The 20,038-nt window shown below is 33.5% G+C and overlaps 1 protein-coding gene across 1 annotated transcript in view; it reads left to right on the forward strand.

Moving 5' to 3' along the window:
* Window positions 1-20,038, forward strand: part of LOC117166939 (calcium-transporting ATPase type 2C member 1) — a 35,924-nt gene that overhangs the window by 12,626 nt on the left and 3,260 nt on the right. The window contains exons 9-15 of the mRNA XM_033351411.1: window positions 504-674; window positions 758-1,073; window positions 10,730-10,915; window positions 10,991-11,138; window positions 13,486-13,581; window positions 13,675-13,816; window positions 17,047-17,154. Of these exons, the coding sequence (XP_033207302.1) occupies window positions 504-674; window positions 758-1,073; window positions 10,730-10,915; window positions 10,991-11,138; window positions 13,486-13,581; window positions 13,675-13,816; window positions 17,047-17,154 (1,167 nt within the window). The remainder of the gene's footprint in view (window positions 1-503; window positions 675-757; window positions 1,074-10,729; window positions 10,916-10,990; window positions 11,139-13,485; window positions 13,582-13,674; window positions 13,817-17,046; window positions 17,155-20,038) is intronic.

Here is a 20,038-nt window from a genome sequence, read left to right on the forward strand (position 1 = left end):
AGAATTTGCCAAAAAAAACTGTGACAATCTTTATGGGAGCTCCCGAAGATTTTTCAAGGTTTTCTAAAGATTTCATAAAAAATGTCAAATATTTTAGAAAGATTTAAACTATTTGAGAGATTATAAGAATTCAAACAGTTGCACAACCATTTTAATGATTTCATAAGATTTTAGAGATTTAAAAAGATTTCATAATAAAATTCAATGATTTTACAGTGATTTCGAAGTTTTCAACAGATTTAATGAATATTTCAAAGATGTCACAAAGATTTCAATGATTTTACACAGATTTCAAAGTATCCAAATGCTTTCATAAGGTTTAAAAATCATTTTCAAAATTTCAAAGCATTTAGAGGTTTCACAAAAAATAATTTTAAAGATTTCAATGAGTTCGTAAATGTTTCACAAAGATGTCAAAGATTCTAAAATAGTGATCAATAATTATCACCCCCCCCCCCGCTTTAGTATTAATTTTATATTAATTTTCGTTTTTTTTTTGTTAGTAATTGGATTAGCTCGTGGTTCGTCACTCCAGGACCTTGTTTATGTGGGAATGGTTGGCATCTGCGATCCACCAAGACCCCATGTTCGTGAATCTATCACGATTTTAATGAATAGTGGTGTTTCCGTGAGAATGGTTACGGGAGATGCTAAAGAAACTGCCTGTGCCATCGGTAAATTATTACATATATGTTTGATCATATTTCGTTAATTTGCCATTGTCACATAGAAATTACTATCATATTAAAATTTTCAGCAAATATGATTGGCTTGGATACAATGCATAAGAAAACCATGTCAGGAAACGAAATCGATGCTTTAACCGAGCGGCAATTAGAAGAAGTGATTGACACTGTCAGTGTTTTTTACCGAGTCACGCCAAAACACAAATTAAACATCGTGAAAGCTTTGCAGAAAGGTGGACACATAGTTGGCATGACAGGTGATGGAGTAAATGATGGTGTTGCTCTTAAAAAAGCAGATGTCGGCATAGCCATGGGCAAAAATGGAACTGATGTTTGCAAGGAGGCGTCTGATATGATTCTCGTAGATGATGATTTTCAAACAATCATGTAGGTCTAAATTTAGTCCTTCATTCTCTTCTAAAAGATATCTATGACAGGGTGTCTACCCTACATGGGAAACAAGGAAAACCTGGAATTTTCAAACTTTGAATTATAAAAATGAATAACAATTATACTTTTGTTTATTACTTTTTTAATTATATAGTTATATTCTTTTGGTTTGAAATTTAATTTTTAAACTGAAAATTGAACTATTCCATTTTTCTGGCTCTTTTGACTGAACATTTTTTCTTTGTTCACAATTGATCTTTTTTAGAATAAAAATTTAGTTAATCGGTTGAAAGTTTCTTTGAAAATTGATACTTTGAAGTTAAAAATTCAACAATTTGGTTAAAAATTTGTATTTCTTGGTAAAAAATTAATCTTCTTGTTTGAAAATTCATCTTTTTACATTTTCATCAGAGAAGGTATTAAATTTGTGTAAAATTTGACCCCCCCCTCCAGTTTTTGTTAAATGTCCACTTTTTGAGACCCTCTAAATCCGAAAAACAGGTTTTTACGAATGTGTATGTCTGCCTGTATGTCTGTCTGTGAACACGAAAACTTTTGAAAAAATTAATCTATTAGATTGGCCTTTGGTACACTCGTTTAGTGTCATAAACTAAAGGTCAAGTTCGTTAGCCACCCATTTTGGATAAAAATTCAAAAAGTGGGCACATTTTGAATATTTTTGAGACCACTTTTTCAAAAAATCAAAAATTCTCTGTTCGGTTATTCATAGTATTCAAAAATTCGAACAATTTATCCTAATGACTTTTTTTAAAATACCAAAAATTATCAGAGTTATAGTATTTACAAAATTCAAAAAAAAAAAAAAAAACACGAAAATGAACATTTCAGGCCAAATAACGCACGATATGAAAAAAGTCAAGAGAAGAAAAATGTTGCTTTTTGAATGTCCTACAAGATTATCATAACAATTTTTTGAATTTGTTTGAAAAATCCAAATTTCATTTTTTGACAGCACACCAAATTATGAAAAATCAAAAAATTACATTTTTCGGCCAAACTATGCAAAATACGGTAAAAGACGAAGATACAAAAATTGTGCATTTGAAAAAGATCTCCAAATTTGTTATCAACCACTTTTTAATAGGATGTATAATTTTGGCTTTAATCATGAAAAACATTATTAACAGTAGTTAGTTAGTTGTAATTCGGGCGGGTATCCCCCTATAGAAGCTCCTCTGGCTCTCAAGTTATAAAGCCTATTGTGTCACACCTCCAACTGTCGCTATCGGTAGTTTATCACAGACCTCTTAAAGAAGCCGAGCAAGTCAGTCACCGATAGCATTGTATCTTCCTCAGGTTCCATAAAATAAGATCCAAGGGTTTGATGTCTGAGCCTTGCCAACGCCGGACATTGGCATATTACATGCAAGGATGTTTCATTATCCTTGCCACATCTCCTGCACTCCGTAAAGGGGTTGTACCCCATTTTGTGCATATGGTAGTTTAAGTGGTTGTGCCCAGTGAGCATCTGAACCACTGTCCTTACGTCTTTCTTTGGCAAGACCAAGATTTCCCTGGCTCTGTCCATTCTGCACGTATAGCCCAGGAGAGACTTTGCCTGTCGGCAACCCCGGACCTGCTCCCAGTATTCTCGGTGCTTAGTGCGGATCCAGCTTTTGATGGCAAGGCCGATGCAGCAAGACGCTAGACCCAGTACCGGTTCCGGCCCTATGTATTCACTTGCCGCACCGCTTCTTGCCAGCTGGTCCGCTTTCTCGTTGCCCTTGATCCCTGTATGGCCAGGGACCCGAATGAGAGCCACTTTATTCTTTTCCGCAAGTCGGTTTAATGCCTTTTTGCGTTCCCAAATCAGTTCCGATGATATTTTTAGTTTTCCCACTGCAGTTAGTGTCGCTTGGCTATCCGAACAGATCGTAATCTGTCTTCTAGTTGCGTTTTCCTCTAATAATATCTCAGCATTTCGAAGAACAACAAGGACCTCCGCCCGAAAGACAGTAGAATGTCACCCAAGCGGACCACCACTTCCCTCCTCCTCGCACTGACATAAATTCCTGCTCCTGATCCTCCCTCTCCCCTTGAGCCATTCGTATACCAGATTTCCCGTTGGAGGAGTGGGTTACCATTTTCTTTCTGCGCATCCCTACTTGGAATGCAGATACGGAAAGCCCTGGTGAAGTCGAAACGTTTTGTAATTCTATCCCGCCTCATTTCAAGAATCGGCAGTGAGCTGATGTCACTCGGGAGCCTATTGTGTCTAGTCCCCCGAGTCCATCTGTTTACTCTCACCAGGCGGCCCATCGCGTGTGCCGCTTTTCCAGTTATCGCAAGGTGAAGAGGTTCTTCGCAGAGCATGAAGCCTATCGCTGCTGTAGGCGTAGTCCTCATTGCTCCCGTTAGACCCCTAAATGCTAGCGTTTGCAATTGTCGCAGTCTGTCCTGCATCGTTTTGAGTTCTGCCTGTGGCCACCAGACCACATCCGCATGAAGGAGCCTCGGTTTAAGGACCGCGGAGTAGAGCCTTGCAAGCATTTTGGGCCATATTCCCCACGTCAACCCAAAAACTCTCCTACAAATCCAGAAAGTCATGACGAATTTCCTGCATTGGATCTCCAGGTGCTTTGCCCAGCTCAGTTTGCTATCTAGGATTACTCCCAAGTATTTAACCGAGTCTGAAAACGTCAGCCTCCGGCCACAAAAAACAGGAGCGTCAACTTTCGGCGTCTTGTAATTCTTCGTGAAAATGACCATTTTGGTCTTTTCCAAATTTACCGAGAGCCCTGAGCTATCGCACCAGAGTTCCACGATGTGCAGCGCCGACCTTGTAAGGCCCATTAAAGTTTCCAGATGAGCCCCTCTAACTAGGATTACAAAGTCATCCGCATATCCCTGAGTATAATACCCCTCTTCATTAAGCCTACGAAGGAGACCATCCACGACTATGCACCACAGGATGGGCGACACGACACCCCCATGTGGACACCCCCGTGGCACTACTCCTTTAACTAGACCTTCACCCCATCTGGTTTCGAGTCTCCTTCGGCGTAACATACTTCCTATCCAGCTTACCAGCTGGTTTGGTACACCACACCTCAAAGCCTCCCGACAGATGACTTCTGGAGGGGTATTACTGAAGGCTTCCATTATATCCAAGAACGTTCCCACAGCATACCCCTTTTGTTCCAACTGCTGCTCCAATTTTGTCACAGCAGCATGGAGCTCCGTCTCTACCGAGTAGGCTACCTGATAAGCATGCTGTCCTCTGTGTAGCGGTGAGGTCAAAAGTACCTCATCCCTGATATATCTCTCGACCAGCCTCTCCAGCGTCTTTATAATAAAAGACGTCAGACTCGGCCTGTCCAGATGATCAAGAGCATTCTGCCGTTATTGGGGGGAGGGGGTATCTCTGGAGCCCTTTTTCCTCTTGCCAATAGGATGACCCTGAGTAGTTGCTCTAGGTGCAGTCTCGGTGTCTTGGCGGCTGCTTGCAAGACAATTTTTTCGTATAATTTTCAATTAGTTAAAAAAAATGTTAGTATAATATTTCCAAAACAAACTTATTTAAACTAACCAATTTCAAAATAAATCAGATATACATTTTGTACAATCATAATTCAATCAATTCAAAAATGAGTTTGAAATTAATTAGAGAAAAATTAAAGAAACTTCAAAAGAATTTGATCAAATGCCTCCAAATTTAGGGTGAGTTTTAAAGACTTCAAGATGAATGAAATAGAAACTTTAAAAAACTTTATCGAATCAATAGAATTGAGTAAATTTAGAAGAATAAATATTTTCAAATTTTTTTAAACGGGACAATGAGATTTCGTCTGTTTTAATACCAATGCAAGTTACGAATTATAATAATATACATTTATGGGAATGATATAAAATTGTAGGGATAAACTCGAGTGCGAAGCACGAGATACGTGATGAGAATATGTTCGTTAAAGCCGAAGGAGCTTTAACAAAAGAGAATTCACAATCTTTAAATTACTGTTGTCGATACTTTTACCTTTAGTTTTAAATAGTCTGTGCAGAAAAGTTGAGCGCGTAGCGCGAGGTAAAACGAAGCGGACAGATTTTTTAGTTTAAACTTAAACTCTTTTGCTTAAAGTGCATCTCTTTGGTATAAAATGTATCTAGTGAAGTTTAAGATCCATCATTTTAATTGAAAATTTGGTGTTATTTTTGGCTGTAGCTTCAATTATGGAAATTGATCTTTTTTAATTGAAAATTCAACTGTTTGGTTGAGAGCTAATGTATTTTGTTAAAAAATCATATTTTTGGTAGAAAATTGATTGTTTTGTTTTAAAATTCAACTATTTGATTAAAAATGCACCTATATTATTGAAATTGTAATATTTTTACGTGAAAAGTTAGTATTTCGAAGCAGTTTAAATCGAATTTAATTTAGTCAAAAATGTATCTTTTTTAATTGAAAATTCATCTTTTTTTATGAAATTAATATTCTCGGTTGAAAATTAATCTTTTTGGTTGAAAATTCAATTATTCTAATTAAACATGCATAATTTTAGTTAAAAATTCAACTATTCCAGTTTTCTGTTCACAATTTTAGTTGAAAGTTGATCATTCCTGTTATGAACCGGGTTGGCCTCCCGCCAGGCTAGCCAGAATAGCGAGGGGGAAGGAGAGATTATTCAAAATAACTGGGACACACGCATCTTTATAAAACACAATTATTATTGGCACTGAACTTTAACAAAACAATTTCGTTACCACCCTTTACAATTGGTAATACACTCGGCGAACACAACACTGTTTTTGCACTTTCACGTCCTATCCTTCAAGTCCTGTCCATCTTCTTTGGAGTAATTGACCTTCGCAGATCCCGACCTCCTTCACCCCTCCTTACGTCATGTATGTGCACTGCGAGCTTCTCTCGTTTCATCCACAAAGGTTTTCCAATCTTCACCTCCTAACCTGACCAGGGTATTCCTTGAAGGTCGGGATCTTTTTGTCTACCGATTCCAGGGTAACATACTTTCAACAAAAGGAAGCGAGAACAATATTGTCCCAATTAATTCATCCGAACCTTCGCCCCTTATTACCTGAGCGAACGAATCCAAAACAAACGTTAATCACAAGGTCGACCTCGACCCCAAAAACAGAGCGCCAGCTCTCTCCTCAATAATCAGATAAATCAATAAAGATTTTCGCCCCTTGGTTACCGCCATTGGCAACAATCTCCCCCCTGTAAGGAAGCTGTGCGCCACCGTACCTTATATGGCGGGAACCAAGACAACGATATTTGCTGCTGACCATCGAAACACACGACCTCGTGTACGGACATCCACATTTCGAATACGTCCATCCTTTCCTGGATATACGTTTGTGATTATTCCTTTTGGCCAAATATTTCGCGGGAGAGTTGAATCTGCCACAAGCACCATATCACCTATCGACAGCGATCTTATTTCTTGCGACCAACATTTTCGAACCACTAAGCTTGGTAGATATTCCTTCATCCACCGAGCCCAAAACATGTCCGCTAATCTTTGTGACTTTTTCCACGTTTTTCGTGAACATAGATCAGAATCGGTGAATTTGCCAGGTACAGTTACTCCTGAGGATGATCCGATGAGAAAATGATTGGGAGTGAGGATTTCCATGTCTCGATGGTCTACCGATACGTGCGTCAAGGGGCGACTGTTGATCCAATGTTCGACCTCAACAAGAAGCGTATGCAATACCTCTTCTTTTGGCGCCCTTTTATTAAGCACTGCAGCCAGTGATACCTTAACACTCCTCACAAGCCGCTCCCAACTGCCTCCTATATGCGGAGTCGCGGAAGGTATGAATCGTTATTTAATTTGACGATTGGTCATTTCAAATTTGATCAGTTCGTGATCGATTTCCGGAATTCAGCCTTGCGCAACTCTTGATTCATACCTGTAAGATTCGTTCCGTTGTCCGAGTACATTTCACTCGGATTTCCACGCCGCGCCATCATCCGTGCTTATCTCATAATTGCCGAATGAGTAGTTAGCGAGGAAGCTAACTCAAGATGCACAGCACGAGTAGTTAGACACGTTATCAGAACACCCCATCGCTTTTCATGTCGTCGCCCGATCGTTACCATCATTGGACCGAAGTAATCAATTCCACAGAAGGTAAATGGACGCTGGTGATGTCCTAATCGTTGTATCGGCAAATCACCCATCCTTGGAATCTGGGGCTTGGCCCGTCGCATACGACATAGCTGACATTACGAGGAGACAGTTCGAACAGTAGGACGCACTTTCAGAATCCAGTTCCGTTGCTTTAGCTCGTTTACCACCGTTTCAGGTGTGGCGTGGCTAGCTCGTTCGTAGTAGTGTTTTACTAATAATTGAGTATAACTATGTTTTCCATCCAGGATGATAGGCGACTTCACATCGTAGGGAACATCTTTAGCTGCATTGATTCTTCCATCCACTCTTATTACACCGTCCTCCTTGCAGATCGTTGGTGTTAAACCTAGAAGAGGGCTGTCCTTTGGTAGCGGTTCTTCATCTAATATTGTTTGTATTTCCCAACTAAAACAATCTCGTGGTACTCGCTTGTTTTAGAGATTCTCGGCCACTTCTAACAATTCTGGTTTTAATTACGCGTTAATCTCACCTGTCCATATTTGTGATGAAAATAAGACATAAGCAGTACCACGAATTAACGTCAGCCATTTAGAGAAATGATCGATGTTGGGAAGTACATCGTCACTAGCGTCCTTTACAAGTGCCACAAATTCTCGTTTAGTTTTCGTCTTTAACTGCCCACCTTTACTCAAATTAGGTTGTCTCGGCCATTGTTCTTCTGGTTCATAAAGGAACGATGCACCTTGAAGCCATTTAGTCATGTGGTCGTTTACGTTTCCAGAGTTTTTGGTCGCTCTATCCGCTGCAATCTCTTTAGATTATATCCATTTCCATTCGGACGCATTGGTTATTTCGTCAATTTCCGCAAGACAGTGTGCCACAAAATTTTAATATCTGCGAGGGTCAGCTCGAATTCAGTTCAAAACCGTACGGGAGTCAGTTCAAATCACTCTATGCTTGATTTTTAGCTAGAGCTCGTGCATAACAGTAGTTCCCAGTCGACTGGCCAGTAAAGCTCCTTGCATTTCCATTCGGGGAATGGACAGAGGTTTCAATGGACCGACTCTTTCCTTTCCCGCTACAAATGCAACTTGAATTGTATTATCATCCCATATTGCTCGTAGATATGCGACAGCAGAGTAGGCCGTATTGTTGGCATCACTAAATAAATGCAACTCTATATTTTCGGGTAATTTAGACCTACTGAAGTACGCGCGCGGTATCCGATAATGTTCTATTATTTTAAGCTCGGCGATCCATGCTTTCCATTGTCCGGTCACGGTCCCCTGTCAGTTCCTGGTCCCATCCGACACCGCTGCGCCAAACCTCCTGTAACAATATTTTGCTCCTGATCGTGTAAGGTAGTAACATTCCCAGGGGATCATAGACGGACATTATGATTCCCAACATTTCACGTTTTGTTGGAATTTGCGTGCCGCCAAGAATCAGCTCTAGTATTTTCTTCATATTCAAATTAAAAGATATTATATCTAGAGTAGGACTCCATTCTACGCCCAGAGCTCTTTCTATCTGGTCCTCAGACAAAATGATGGCGTCGTTAACACGCTTTTCGACGAGCAAAGTTTTTAACAATAATTCACTGTTACTAGCCCACCTTCTAATTTCGAACCCTCCGTGTTTATGGATCTCGGTGACTTCTAGGATTCTTTCAATCCCTTCTTCCACCGTGTCAACACTGTTTAAATAATCGTCGACGTAATGCTTGTTACCTATAGCTTCAACCGACCGGGGATATGACTTCTCAAACTCTCGAGCATTTCTGTTCATAATATACTGTGCTGTACAAGGGGAGCATGTAGCTCCGAATATCATTGACGTTATAACGTAGGTATCAGGTTCACGATTACGGTTCATTCCTCGGCAAAGAAATTGTTGCGCCTCTTGATCTTCCTTACGAATTTTAATTTTTCGGAACATTTCTCGTATATCTCCCATAAAGGCATCGCATGAGTATTCCCATCAGCGAGCAAACTAAATCAGGACCCGACAGCAGGTTATCATTGAGCGAGACTCCTTTGGTTTTAGCTGCCGCATCGAACACAATTCGGATCTTGCCCGGCTTGCTGGAACTTGTCGCAACAAAATGTGGCAAATGCTATACACGACCATTGTTATTTTCTGAACCAAATTCTTCTGTGCGTAGCTTGAATTAAGAAAGTTTTCCATTTGTAAACAATATCGCTCTCCATATTCAGGGTCGCGATCCATTTTACGCTCGAGGGACGTAAGACGTATAATGGCGTATTCCCGATTATTTGGCAATTTTACCACGTCGTTCTTCCATAACAATCCTGCTTCCCATCGGGAACCTAAACGTTTTGCACTGGTAACTAGTTCATGTTTAGCCCTAACTTCCTGCTTGTTTTTTCGGCTATAAGTCGTAATGCCTATACTCTCTAAGTTGAAGTGCGATTTAACAAGTATATGCAGATCTGCGTTAGATATAAATTCTGTATTTATTTCTGTAAACTCACTTGTCATGAACGTACGTTCATTTTCACCTGGTTTAATCAGTGGACACGGGACTTGTCCATGCATTACCCACCCTAGTCTGGTAAGTGATGCTGCTGGTACATATCGTGTAGCACTAAATGTCCGTATAGGTGTAATTAAGTCCCAGTGATCTTGTCCAATTAATAATTTGGGTTCCGCAAAGGCGTAGCGTTCGAAAGATAGACGGGAAGGTGTGTGTAATCTTTGGTATCGATATTGTCTATTGACTGATGTGGAAGCGAAAGACCCTTCATAGTCCGAGCTCCAATTATGGCATGTATTTCCGTACCGTCAGTTGCAGAAACTCCAAAACGCACCCGTTGACTAGACAAGTCAGATGCTTTCAGCCTTGCAACACAAGTCAGCCCCAAAGGATCAGGGAGTCCCTTGATTGCGATATCTTCCGCGACTTTTGCTTCTATCTCGGTCAACTGGGCGTCGGACGTTCCCGTATCTCCCCCCATTCGGATCCCTTATCTCACTCTGCACTGTTATACTTTCAATATTTCGTTCTTTCAGACCAGGTACTAATTGTAATTGTTTTGACTTACCAAAGGTCGACGCTTTTCCACCTGCCTTCGTTGTAGAAAATGAATCTTTTTGATCGAAAATTCACCTCCTTGGTTAAAAATTAATTCATATTTTTAAATATGCAATATTTTTACTGGAACAGTTGGGATTTCGCAGCCGTTTAAATTGAATTTAATATAACACCTACATATAATTTTATCTAAATATACACCGAATTTGAAGCATGAAAAGGTAAAATGAAAATTTGTTTGACGTATTATTCAAATTAATGGACTTAATTACTAATTATTTAATTAAAATTTTTTAAAATTATTTATGGGATAAACTCGCGAAACTGTATACATATTCTGAGTCGATTGTTCTAAAAAATGAGAAAAATTTGAATGGAACGATACTACGAAAAATTATACCTGTAAAAAATTTTAGATACCAGGAGAAAACTAGGAATTCTCAGGAAATTTTTCCCCAGGATTTGAGTAGACACTCTGCATGAGAATGAAAGCGATTCATGTAATTTTCTTGATTTTGTTTCAGTGGCGCCATCGAGGAAGGAAAAGGAATTTTCTATAATATTCGTAATTTTGTAAGGTTTCAACTTAGTACTAGCATTGCAGCTTTGTCTTTAATTGCTCTCGCGACACTAATGAGCATCCCGAATCCTTTGAACGCGATGCAGATTCTTTGGATTAATATCATCATGGATGGTCCTCCTGCTCAGAGGTAGAAATTTATCTTTGGAGTGCTTTTAAAATAGTTTTTTGTATTAAAAATTTAAAAAAAAATCCTTTTGTTTAGTTTGGGAGTCGAGCCGGTTGACAAAGACGTTCTAAATCAAAAACCTCGAAACGTGAAAGAGCCGATGATCACGAAAAGTCTTGTGATAAACGTTTTATTGTCAGCCACGATCATTATCATTGGAACGCTCTGGGTTTACAATCGAGAGGTAACATTGATTTAATGGTAGAGAAAATTTTAAGTTAATAGGGTTGCTATTAAATTCCGATTTTAAAATTCCTTAACTTTTCCTGACTATTCCTTGACTAATTTTGCATTTCCCATGATCGTTGTAAATTTTTCTTTCAGGTGTAAAAAAAATCTTACACCTAGGAGATCAATAATGTTACTGCAGAAAAAATGGTTTCTTTCTAAATTTATCTTAAACTCTTTTAGTCACTAGAGCAAATTTCACAGACCAAAATGCTCTTAAAACAGGAGAAATAGGGCGATTTTTCAGGAAAATTGGAGAATAATAGGGGAATAAATTCTCTTCATTAAAATTAATTTATAAGTTCCATATTGAATTTAATATGAAACGCTTAAGATTGCACGTTGAAATCTATTAAATTTTCAACTAAAATGACGAGTTTCTTATCCAAAAAACGAATTTTGAACAAAATAAATCAATTTTCGGCCAAAAAGAATGACTTTTTAACATAGTAATGGAATTTTCAACAAAAAAGTCAGCTTTTCAATAAAGTAATTAAATTTTCAACCTATAAAATAAATTTTTAATCAAATGAAAAAATTTTCAATCAAAAAAGATAAATTTTCAAGCAAAAGAAACGAATTTTCAACGAAATGGTTAAATCTTTATTTAAAAAATTGTTTTTTTCAACTCAAATGATGAATCTTTAACTATAAGAAATTAATTTTGAACAAAGTAGTTGAACGTTGAGTCAAGTAGTTATATTTTTAACCAAAAAAGATTAATTTTCAAACCCAAACATACAAATTTTCAACAAAAAAAAGTTTTAACTGAAAATGGAATAGTTAAATTTGCAGTTAAGAACATTAATTTCAACCTAAAGAGAAACGACTTCTTAACAAAGGAATTTATTTTTCAAACAAGTGGTTAAATTTGCAAGAAAAAAAAGGTTAATTTCAAACGAGAAATGTAATAGTTGATATTTCAACCACAAATTATTATGTTTTTAAACAAAAAACAGCTGAATTCAACCAAAAAAGAAGAATAAAAAAAAACAGTTTAATTCTCAGCCAAAACAGATTAATTTTTAACCAATAAAGGTTGTATTTCAACCAAAAACGGTGAAATATCTACCGAAAGAGATAAAGTTTCAAACCAAAAAGACGAATTTTCAACAAAAGATTTGAATTTTTAACCAAGAAAGATTCTTAGTAGAAAGAGAAAAAACTTTAAACCAAGTGTGAATTTTCAACTAAAGATTAGTTTTTAACAAAATAGCTTAATTTTCTTCCAAAATATATAATAATTTTACAGAACAGTTGTGTTTTCAACAAGACAAAACTAAAATTTCATCTAAAAAAAGATGAACTAAATTAATTAAAATAAAAAGAAAGTCGATTTATCAAAAAAAGGCGAAATTTTATCCAAATTTTTAACAGTCACGAAAGAAAAAAAATTCAATTCAATTGTTGAATTTTAAACCGAAGCATACGAATTTTCAACGAAATATTTGAATTTTGAAATGAAATTAAGAAGTTAAGAAGAAAATTAAGTTTCAACTAAAAAAACAACGAATTTTTAACAAAGGAGTTCATTTCTCGAACAAGTGGTTAAATTTGCAATAAAAACAAGATGAATTCTCAACAAAAACTACAGCATTTGATACTTGAACAAAAAATATTTAAAAAATAAAATAAAAACAGTTGAATTCATGAAACATTATTTTTTTAACAAAACAGATGAACCTTCAACGCAGACGGATTATTTTTTAACCAAAAATTAAATTTAAAAAATAAATTAATTTAATAAAAAAATATTCAATTTCGACCAAAGAAGATGAATTTTTAAAACAAAAAGATGAATTTCCAACCAAGAAAGATTTTTTAGCGAAAACATAAATTTTTTTAAACAAAATTAGTGAATCTTTAACCCAAAAAGACGTATTTTTAATAAAAAGTTTAATTCTTAAGCTACAAATAAGAATTTTCTATCAAAGTAATTTAAAAAAAAAATGAAATTTCAATAATATAGTTCAATCTTCTGTCAATAAAATGAATGTTTAACAAGTTAGTTCATCTTTCGACCAAAGATGAATTCAATTAAACAAATAGTTGCGTTTTCAACAAAATAATTTTATTTTCAAACATAGTAGAATTTTTAACTAAAAGATATGAAAACAGAGAGAAAAAGAGGAATTCTTTGTTCAAAAAAAGGGGAAAGAGTGTGAAGTATGTACAACACTTTTACCTATTTCTCTTTCAGATTGTTCATGACATTCCCTGACTTTTCCTGACTTTTCCTGACCTGTAGCAATCCTGGTTAACTTCTGCAAAATGATATAATTATTATTTCTGAAATTTTCTAGATGACCTCGGGAGGAATTACGGCTCGCGATACAACAATGACATTCACTTGCTTTGTCTTTTTTGATATGTTTAATGCATTAAGCTGCCGATCTCAGGTTGGTTTAAAAATATAATTTTATTTTTCTCACCAAAGTAGAAATTATTTTAAAAAGAAAATGGTTTTCTACAATTAGATTGTTTCTTTCCAGACCAAATCAGTATTCACAATTGGTTTCTTGAGCAACAAGATGTTCTTGGTAGCCGTCACTCTTTCTGTAGTAGGCCAAATGTTAGTTATTTATTTCCCTCCCCTACAGAGAGTTTTTCAAACAGAGGCTCTGACGTCCAAAGGTAAAGTGCAAAAATTTAGATTGAAAACTTTCAGGGTGTCTACTTGACTAAGAAATCTGGAAATAACCAGGAATTTTGTTCGCCGGTTAAAAAAACAGAAAATGACGGTTAATTTTATTCAATGCCCGGGACTATTGTCTTGAATGCGCTAATATGCAAACTAAAAGTGATTTAGTATATTTTATTATAATAATTCTGAGTTGAAACCGTTAATTTGTTGAAAGAAAGATAGTTATGAGTTGGGACAGGAGATATAAAAAAAAATGATAATTTTCCGTTTTGGGACAGGGAATTTCAGTAATGAAACATAATTTTGACAAGTGGGATAAGGAATTCCCGTAAAGAATTATCATTTTGATTATGGGAGAGAGTGTTTCGTTAAGAACTATAATTTTTACTTTAAGGTTCACTTTAGAACAGGAAATTTCGTTAAGAATTATAATTTCAACTTTAGGGCAGGAAGTTTCGGTAAAAAATTGTAATTTTATTTGGAACAGGGGATTTTTTAAATTCTTATTTAGAAAAGGGAATTTTAAAAAAATAGTTCCAAGCCAGAGTTCGTCACAATTTGAATCTTCTTTCTTCCAAACTGTGTAAATAAATATCATTCTTACATGGAACAGGAAATTTTGAAAATGAATTTAATTTTTACTTGGTATAGGGTATTGTCTAAAATAATTTGTATTCTAATTTAGAAGAAGGTAATTTTAAAGAAAGATTGCTGTTCAAATCCAGAATTATAATTCTTTCCAGAAATTCTCTGTTTCAAATCAAAAATCTTTTTAAATGTTTAGATAGGGTGGCCGTAGGTCAAGGAAAGCCTGGAAATCAGGGTAAAGGAAAAGACAAAGAAAAATAAAAAGTTGAAGAGGACAAAATTAGGGAATTTGGAAAACAAAGTTTTGTGGCCAACCTTTTATATTTATATTTCTTTCTCACAGTGGCTTTTTATTGACTATTAACTATTAAGATAAAAATGTTATTACTTGGTTTAAAATTCAACAGTTTTGTTTTAAAATAATTCTTTTTGGTTGAAAATTCGTCTTCTGGGTTTAAAAATTCATCTTTTTGGATAAAAATGCAATTGGTTAACATTAATCTTTTTTGGTTGAGGACTAAACTACTTTTTTTTTTTAAATTCGTCTTTTTGATTAAGATATCTATAGTTACATTATTCGATAAAAATTAATCTTTTTTTGGTTCAAAATTGTAGTAATTGGTTAAAGGTTCAACCACTTTGTTAAAAAAAACATTTCTTTGTTGAAAATTCATCCTTTTGGATAAACATTCATTTTGCTTATGGTCAAACATTTATTTTCATAACCAAAAATTCAGCTATTTTTGATTGAATATTCATATATTGACTTGAAAATTCAACTGTTTTACAGAAAATTCTTCTTTTGGTTTTGAAGAGCAACAATTTAGAATGACCTTTTTTTCTTTCTTGACTTAAAAATCTTATTTGTTAAAAATTCGGCTTTTTTGGTTAATAATTAATCCCATTGGTTGAAAGTTCGTCTTTTTGGTCTCAAAATTCATCTCTTTTGGTAGAAATTTCATCCTTTTTTTAGTTGAAATTTTAACTATTAGATTTTTTGTTGTAAATCGATCTGTGTAGATTGAAAATTAGGCTATTTATTTAAATATTTAATTTTTTGTTGAAAATTTATATCTCATGTTTATATGTAAAGTAATTTCTAAAACTTTAGCCTTTTAGCATAAAAATTTAAATATTTGGTTGAACATAAAACTGTTTTAAGCCGAATTTGAATCTTTTTTTATAGAAATTTGACTGCTAGGTTGAAAATTCGTTGTTTTTTGTTGTTAAAAATTAATTTTCATTAAATTAAGGCTGTTTGGTTAAAAAATCAACTCTTTTGTTTAAAATTTATCTTTTTTTCTTGCAAGTTAAACTATTTAGTTGAGCATTCATCTTTCTTGATTGAAAATTAACTGTTTTGTTGAAAATTCATCTTTTCAGGTTTAAAAGCCAAGTTTTTTCTAAAACGTTAGTTTTTTTATCTTAAAATTTCAAATATTTGCTTGGAAGTGAAACTGTTTTTGGTCGATGTTTAGTCTTTTTGTTTGAAAATTCGCCTATTTAGTAGAAAATGATTGATTATTTAATTATTTTAGTAAAAATTCCATTTTTTTTAATTCAAATCTTTTGTTGAAAATTCATTTATTAGCAAAGGGAATTCGTCCTTTTGCATTTAAAAACTTTCTTTCTTTTTCGAAAATTCAAATTTCTTTTAAAAAATGCAATTATTTGGTTGAAAATGCAAGTGTTTTTCTTTGCAGTTTATTCTTTTTCGTTTCAAAACTCGACTAATTGGTTGAAAATTTATATATTTTGTTGAAAATTCATCTTTTGCGATAGAAAATTAATGTTTTCGGTTTTGAAAATTGATCTCTTCTGATAGAAAATGCATCTTTTTTGCTTTAAATACGAACTACTACATTCTTTTATATAATTCATCATTTAAGATCGAAAATTCAACTGTTTGGTTAAAAATTCAACTAGTTTGTTGAAAATGCACGTCTTTTGCTTGCAAGTTTAACTATTTGTTTAAACATTCATAATTATATAAAAGTCAAGTGTTTTCTGAAACATTCGATTTTCTAACTTGAAAATTCCACTATTTGGTTGAAAATTTAACTGTTTTTGGTCGGTGTTAAATCTTTTTGTTTGAAAATTCAACTTTTTGGTAGAAAATTCAAGATTTTAGTTAAAAATTGAACTATTTTATTAAAAAGTCATTGTTTTGGTCGAAAATTCAACTATTTAGGGAAAATTCGTCCTTTTGAATTGAAAATTCATCATTTATGACAGAAAAGTCTTGGTTTTTTCTTTAATATATAAATAAATTCGAAATTTTAATCTAAAATTGTGTGGTTCCGTTTATAAAAGATTTTATGTTAAAAAAGTAACAAGATGGAAATGTTGATGTTTGAATATCAATCTTCAGAGAAAACGAAAAATTGACTCAGGATAAGTCGGGGAATTTTAAAAATGAAGTTTCACGGGCACCCTGTTTAGAAATCTTTCAAAATCTTCAAATATCATTTGAAAATGAGCAAATCTTCTAAAACTCTTTCTAATGGACCGAGAAAAATTTATTTTGGACCGGAAGAAAACCGGAAATTAAAAATAATCCGTCAGGTAGACACACTCAGTTTCTGTAGCGTTTAAAAATCCTGTTTATAACCATCTCCAAACCAAATTTCAGATCTCCTATTTCTGATCTCTTTGACGTCGAGTGTATTCGTGATCAGCGAGATAAAGAAATTGTGCGAGCGACAAATCACTCGACGTCGCAGTGGAGCTAAGCAGTACAGTAAGTTCGGCATGGATTTTGTATGACACTTAAAACGCTCCAAAACCGAACCAGTCAAAATTCGCGATCAGTGAAAAGACTACAGACGGGGAGCGCTCAGTATTTCAAAAACAAATAATTAGGATACTTTACTCTCATCTCTCGCATTCGTCTAAATCTCAGACACATTCCCGATCATTCTCAAGCAACGAAAGTTCTTTGCGAAACTGTTTATATATAGGAATTTTGCACTATTTTCATAACTTTCCTACGAATAAGATGATCAATTACTTGCCATTAACGATTTTCGAGAGGAATTTTTCGAGCCCTGGTGGAAATCATTTTTACCAGAAAGTACAAAATTTAACAAGAAAATGCAATTAAATACAAATAGATGATTTTTTCTTGTATTTTCTTGAAGAAACGTAAAAAAATAATAATAAAGTACAAATTTATATGATTTGAAAATTTGTATAAAGTTTTATTAATAACGTTTTTTTACTCTGTTGTACAGACACTTGCTGTATTTTACATTTTTTGATTTTGTCGTTTAAAGTCACAAAGGCACTTTTAATTTTCTGTAAAGTATTGTCGAAAATTACAAATTTGTAAAACACAATACAGCATTTCATAAAAATTAAAATATTCGAAAACTATACTAAGAATTATATTGTAAAATCTTACAGTTTATTGAAGAAATGTACAAATTAAAAAATAATGTTGCATAAACAATGTATAGTATATACAATTTTGTACTTTTTTATATTGTATTTTATTGCAGTTATAATTTTCTACGAAAATTTGAACAAAAGGATGATAAGATATGATAACTAGGATTATAAATATTTCAAATATTGGAATCTGCTCATTTTAAATTAAAATGTGCAAATTATCACTATTACAAAAGAAGCTTATAGTTTAAAATATAAAGGGATGGTAGAATATAAAAAACAATAATCGTAATTAAACAACCAAAAACTTACGTTTTCAGCTTTTATTGAAATATATATTTACAAAAAAGCTCCAAACGTAATGTTTGAATATACAACTACTTAAAAGAAGCTCAAAACTATATGGAAAACCTGGAATTGTCAGGGAACTTTTTTTAAATTCATGTAATTTTTTCGAGAACATGAATAATTTTTTTTTAAATTGCAATATATAATTGAATAAAAATGATTCTTCATTTGCAAAAGTAGCTTTATATTCCTTTGTTGAACTATTATGTTAAAAATTTTGTTGTTGTTTGAAATTAATTTTATAAACTGAAAATTTAACTACGTCTGTTAAATATCCCATCATTTTAATTTAAAATGCATCTCTTTAGTTGAAAATTTTTTTAGCTAAAAATGTTATTCACGTTGTGGTTGAAAATTTGTTTGTTTTTTTTGCTAGAAATGAATCATTTTTGTTTAAAATTGACCTCTTTAGTTTAAAATTATACTATCACAGTTGAAGATTCATCATTTTAGTTAAAGAAATTCATCACTTTCTTTGAAAATAGAATTATTTTTTAATTGGGTCTCTTTGTGGTTACATTTTTTTTAAACCGAAAACGTAACTTAAATGTAAGTTGAAAATATATTAGTTTGGTTGAAAATTAATGATTCTAACTAAAAATTTAACCCTTGAATTTTTATTTACAAATTTTTTTTTTTAGTCAAAAAATTTAACTATTTGGTTAAAAATTAGCATTTTTTAGTTGCCAATCCATGTAAATTTGAGAAAAATCATATTTTTTTTCTTGTTTAAAAATTAATCTTTTGGTTTGAAAATTCATCTTTTTGGTTGAAAATTAATTTCCTTTGTTAAAAATCCATCTATTCCAGTTAAAGATTCATCATTTTTGTCGAAAATTCGTTTTTCTAGTGTGGAAACTTAATTTTTTAACCTAAAAATTTAACGATTATATTTTTTCGTTGAAAACTAATATTTTTTAGTTCAAAATTCGACAATTTGGTTAAAAATTTATATTTTTTAGTTGATAATTCAACTATTTGATCGAGAATTCAGGTATTTTGTTGAAAAATGTTTTTTCTCTTTTTTTTCTAGATAAAAAATTCATTTTTCTGAAGTTGTCACATATTTTTTTCCAGAATTTGAGTGGATACCCTGTTCTACTTTTATTTTAAAGTTTAAACATAAAAGAATTGATATAATTGTGATAATTTACACGTATTAATTTAAAATGATGTTATTCCTGTAGATTCTTGTAGTCGTGATTGTTTTTAAATTCCAGTAAGAATTCAAAACTACAATAAAATATAAGAATATATAAAACAAAGGTACAAAATTCGGTAGAATAATAGACAACAAACTTTCCTGTAATTTGTATTGCAATGCCTTGTTGATGTAATAATTGTTGTACTTTTTTGTAAAAATTTTTTCTCCTCGAGGGAGAAAATTCCTACAAGTGATGACGATTAATTTTCTCTGAGTGGAGTGGAGTAGAGTAGTTTTTATCACTTGAGACACACGGACCTTTTGTCTCGATATTACATTCATGTAACAGCACTTTCCTTGCATTTGTAGTGTCAATTTTTCATACTGTGACGACCAAATGTTTTACATTATAAAGTACATTGTGATAGTCACAAAAAAGTGCTTAAAAAAGTATGAAGTGATAATGATAAGCAAGCACTTGAGTGCGTCTGGTTATATCAGTAGAAGTCTAGTAATTTCAGTCAATGTGCAGTAAATTCTGGTGCTTTATTGCGGTTGTTATATTATACCGGTCTGATCGAAAGTTCAGTGTTGGGCAAAATCTGTAGAAATCAGTATTTTAAGGCTAAATGATTTTTTAACATCATGACGTTATTTCAAATACTATTAAAATAGAAATTATGGCTCGTTCTTTAATTCATAGATTCCATTTTCAATCGTATAGCAATGGAAATATTAATTT

This window comes from Belonocnema kinseyi, chromosome 2, assembly GCF_010883055.1.
Source record: "Belonocnema kinseyi isolate 2016_QV_RU_SX_M_011 chromosome 2, B_treatae_v1, whole genome shotgun sequence".
Lineage (NCBI taxonomy): Eukaryota > Metazoa > Arthropoda > Insecta > Hymenoptera > Cynipidae > Belonocnema > Belonocnema kinseyi.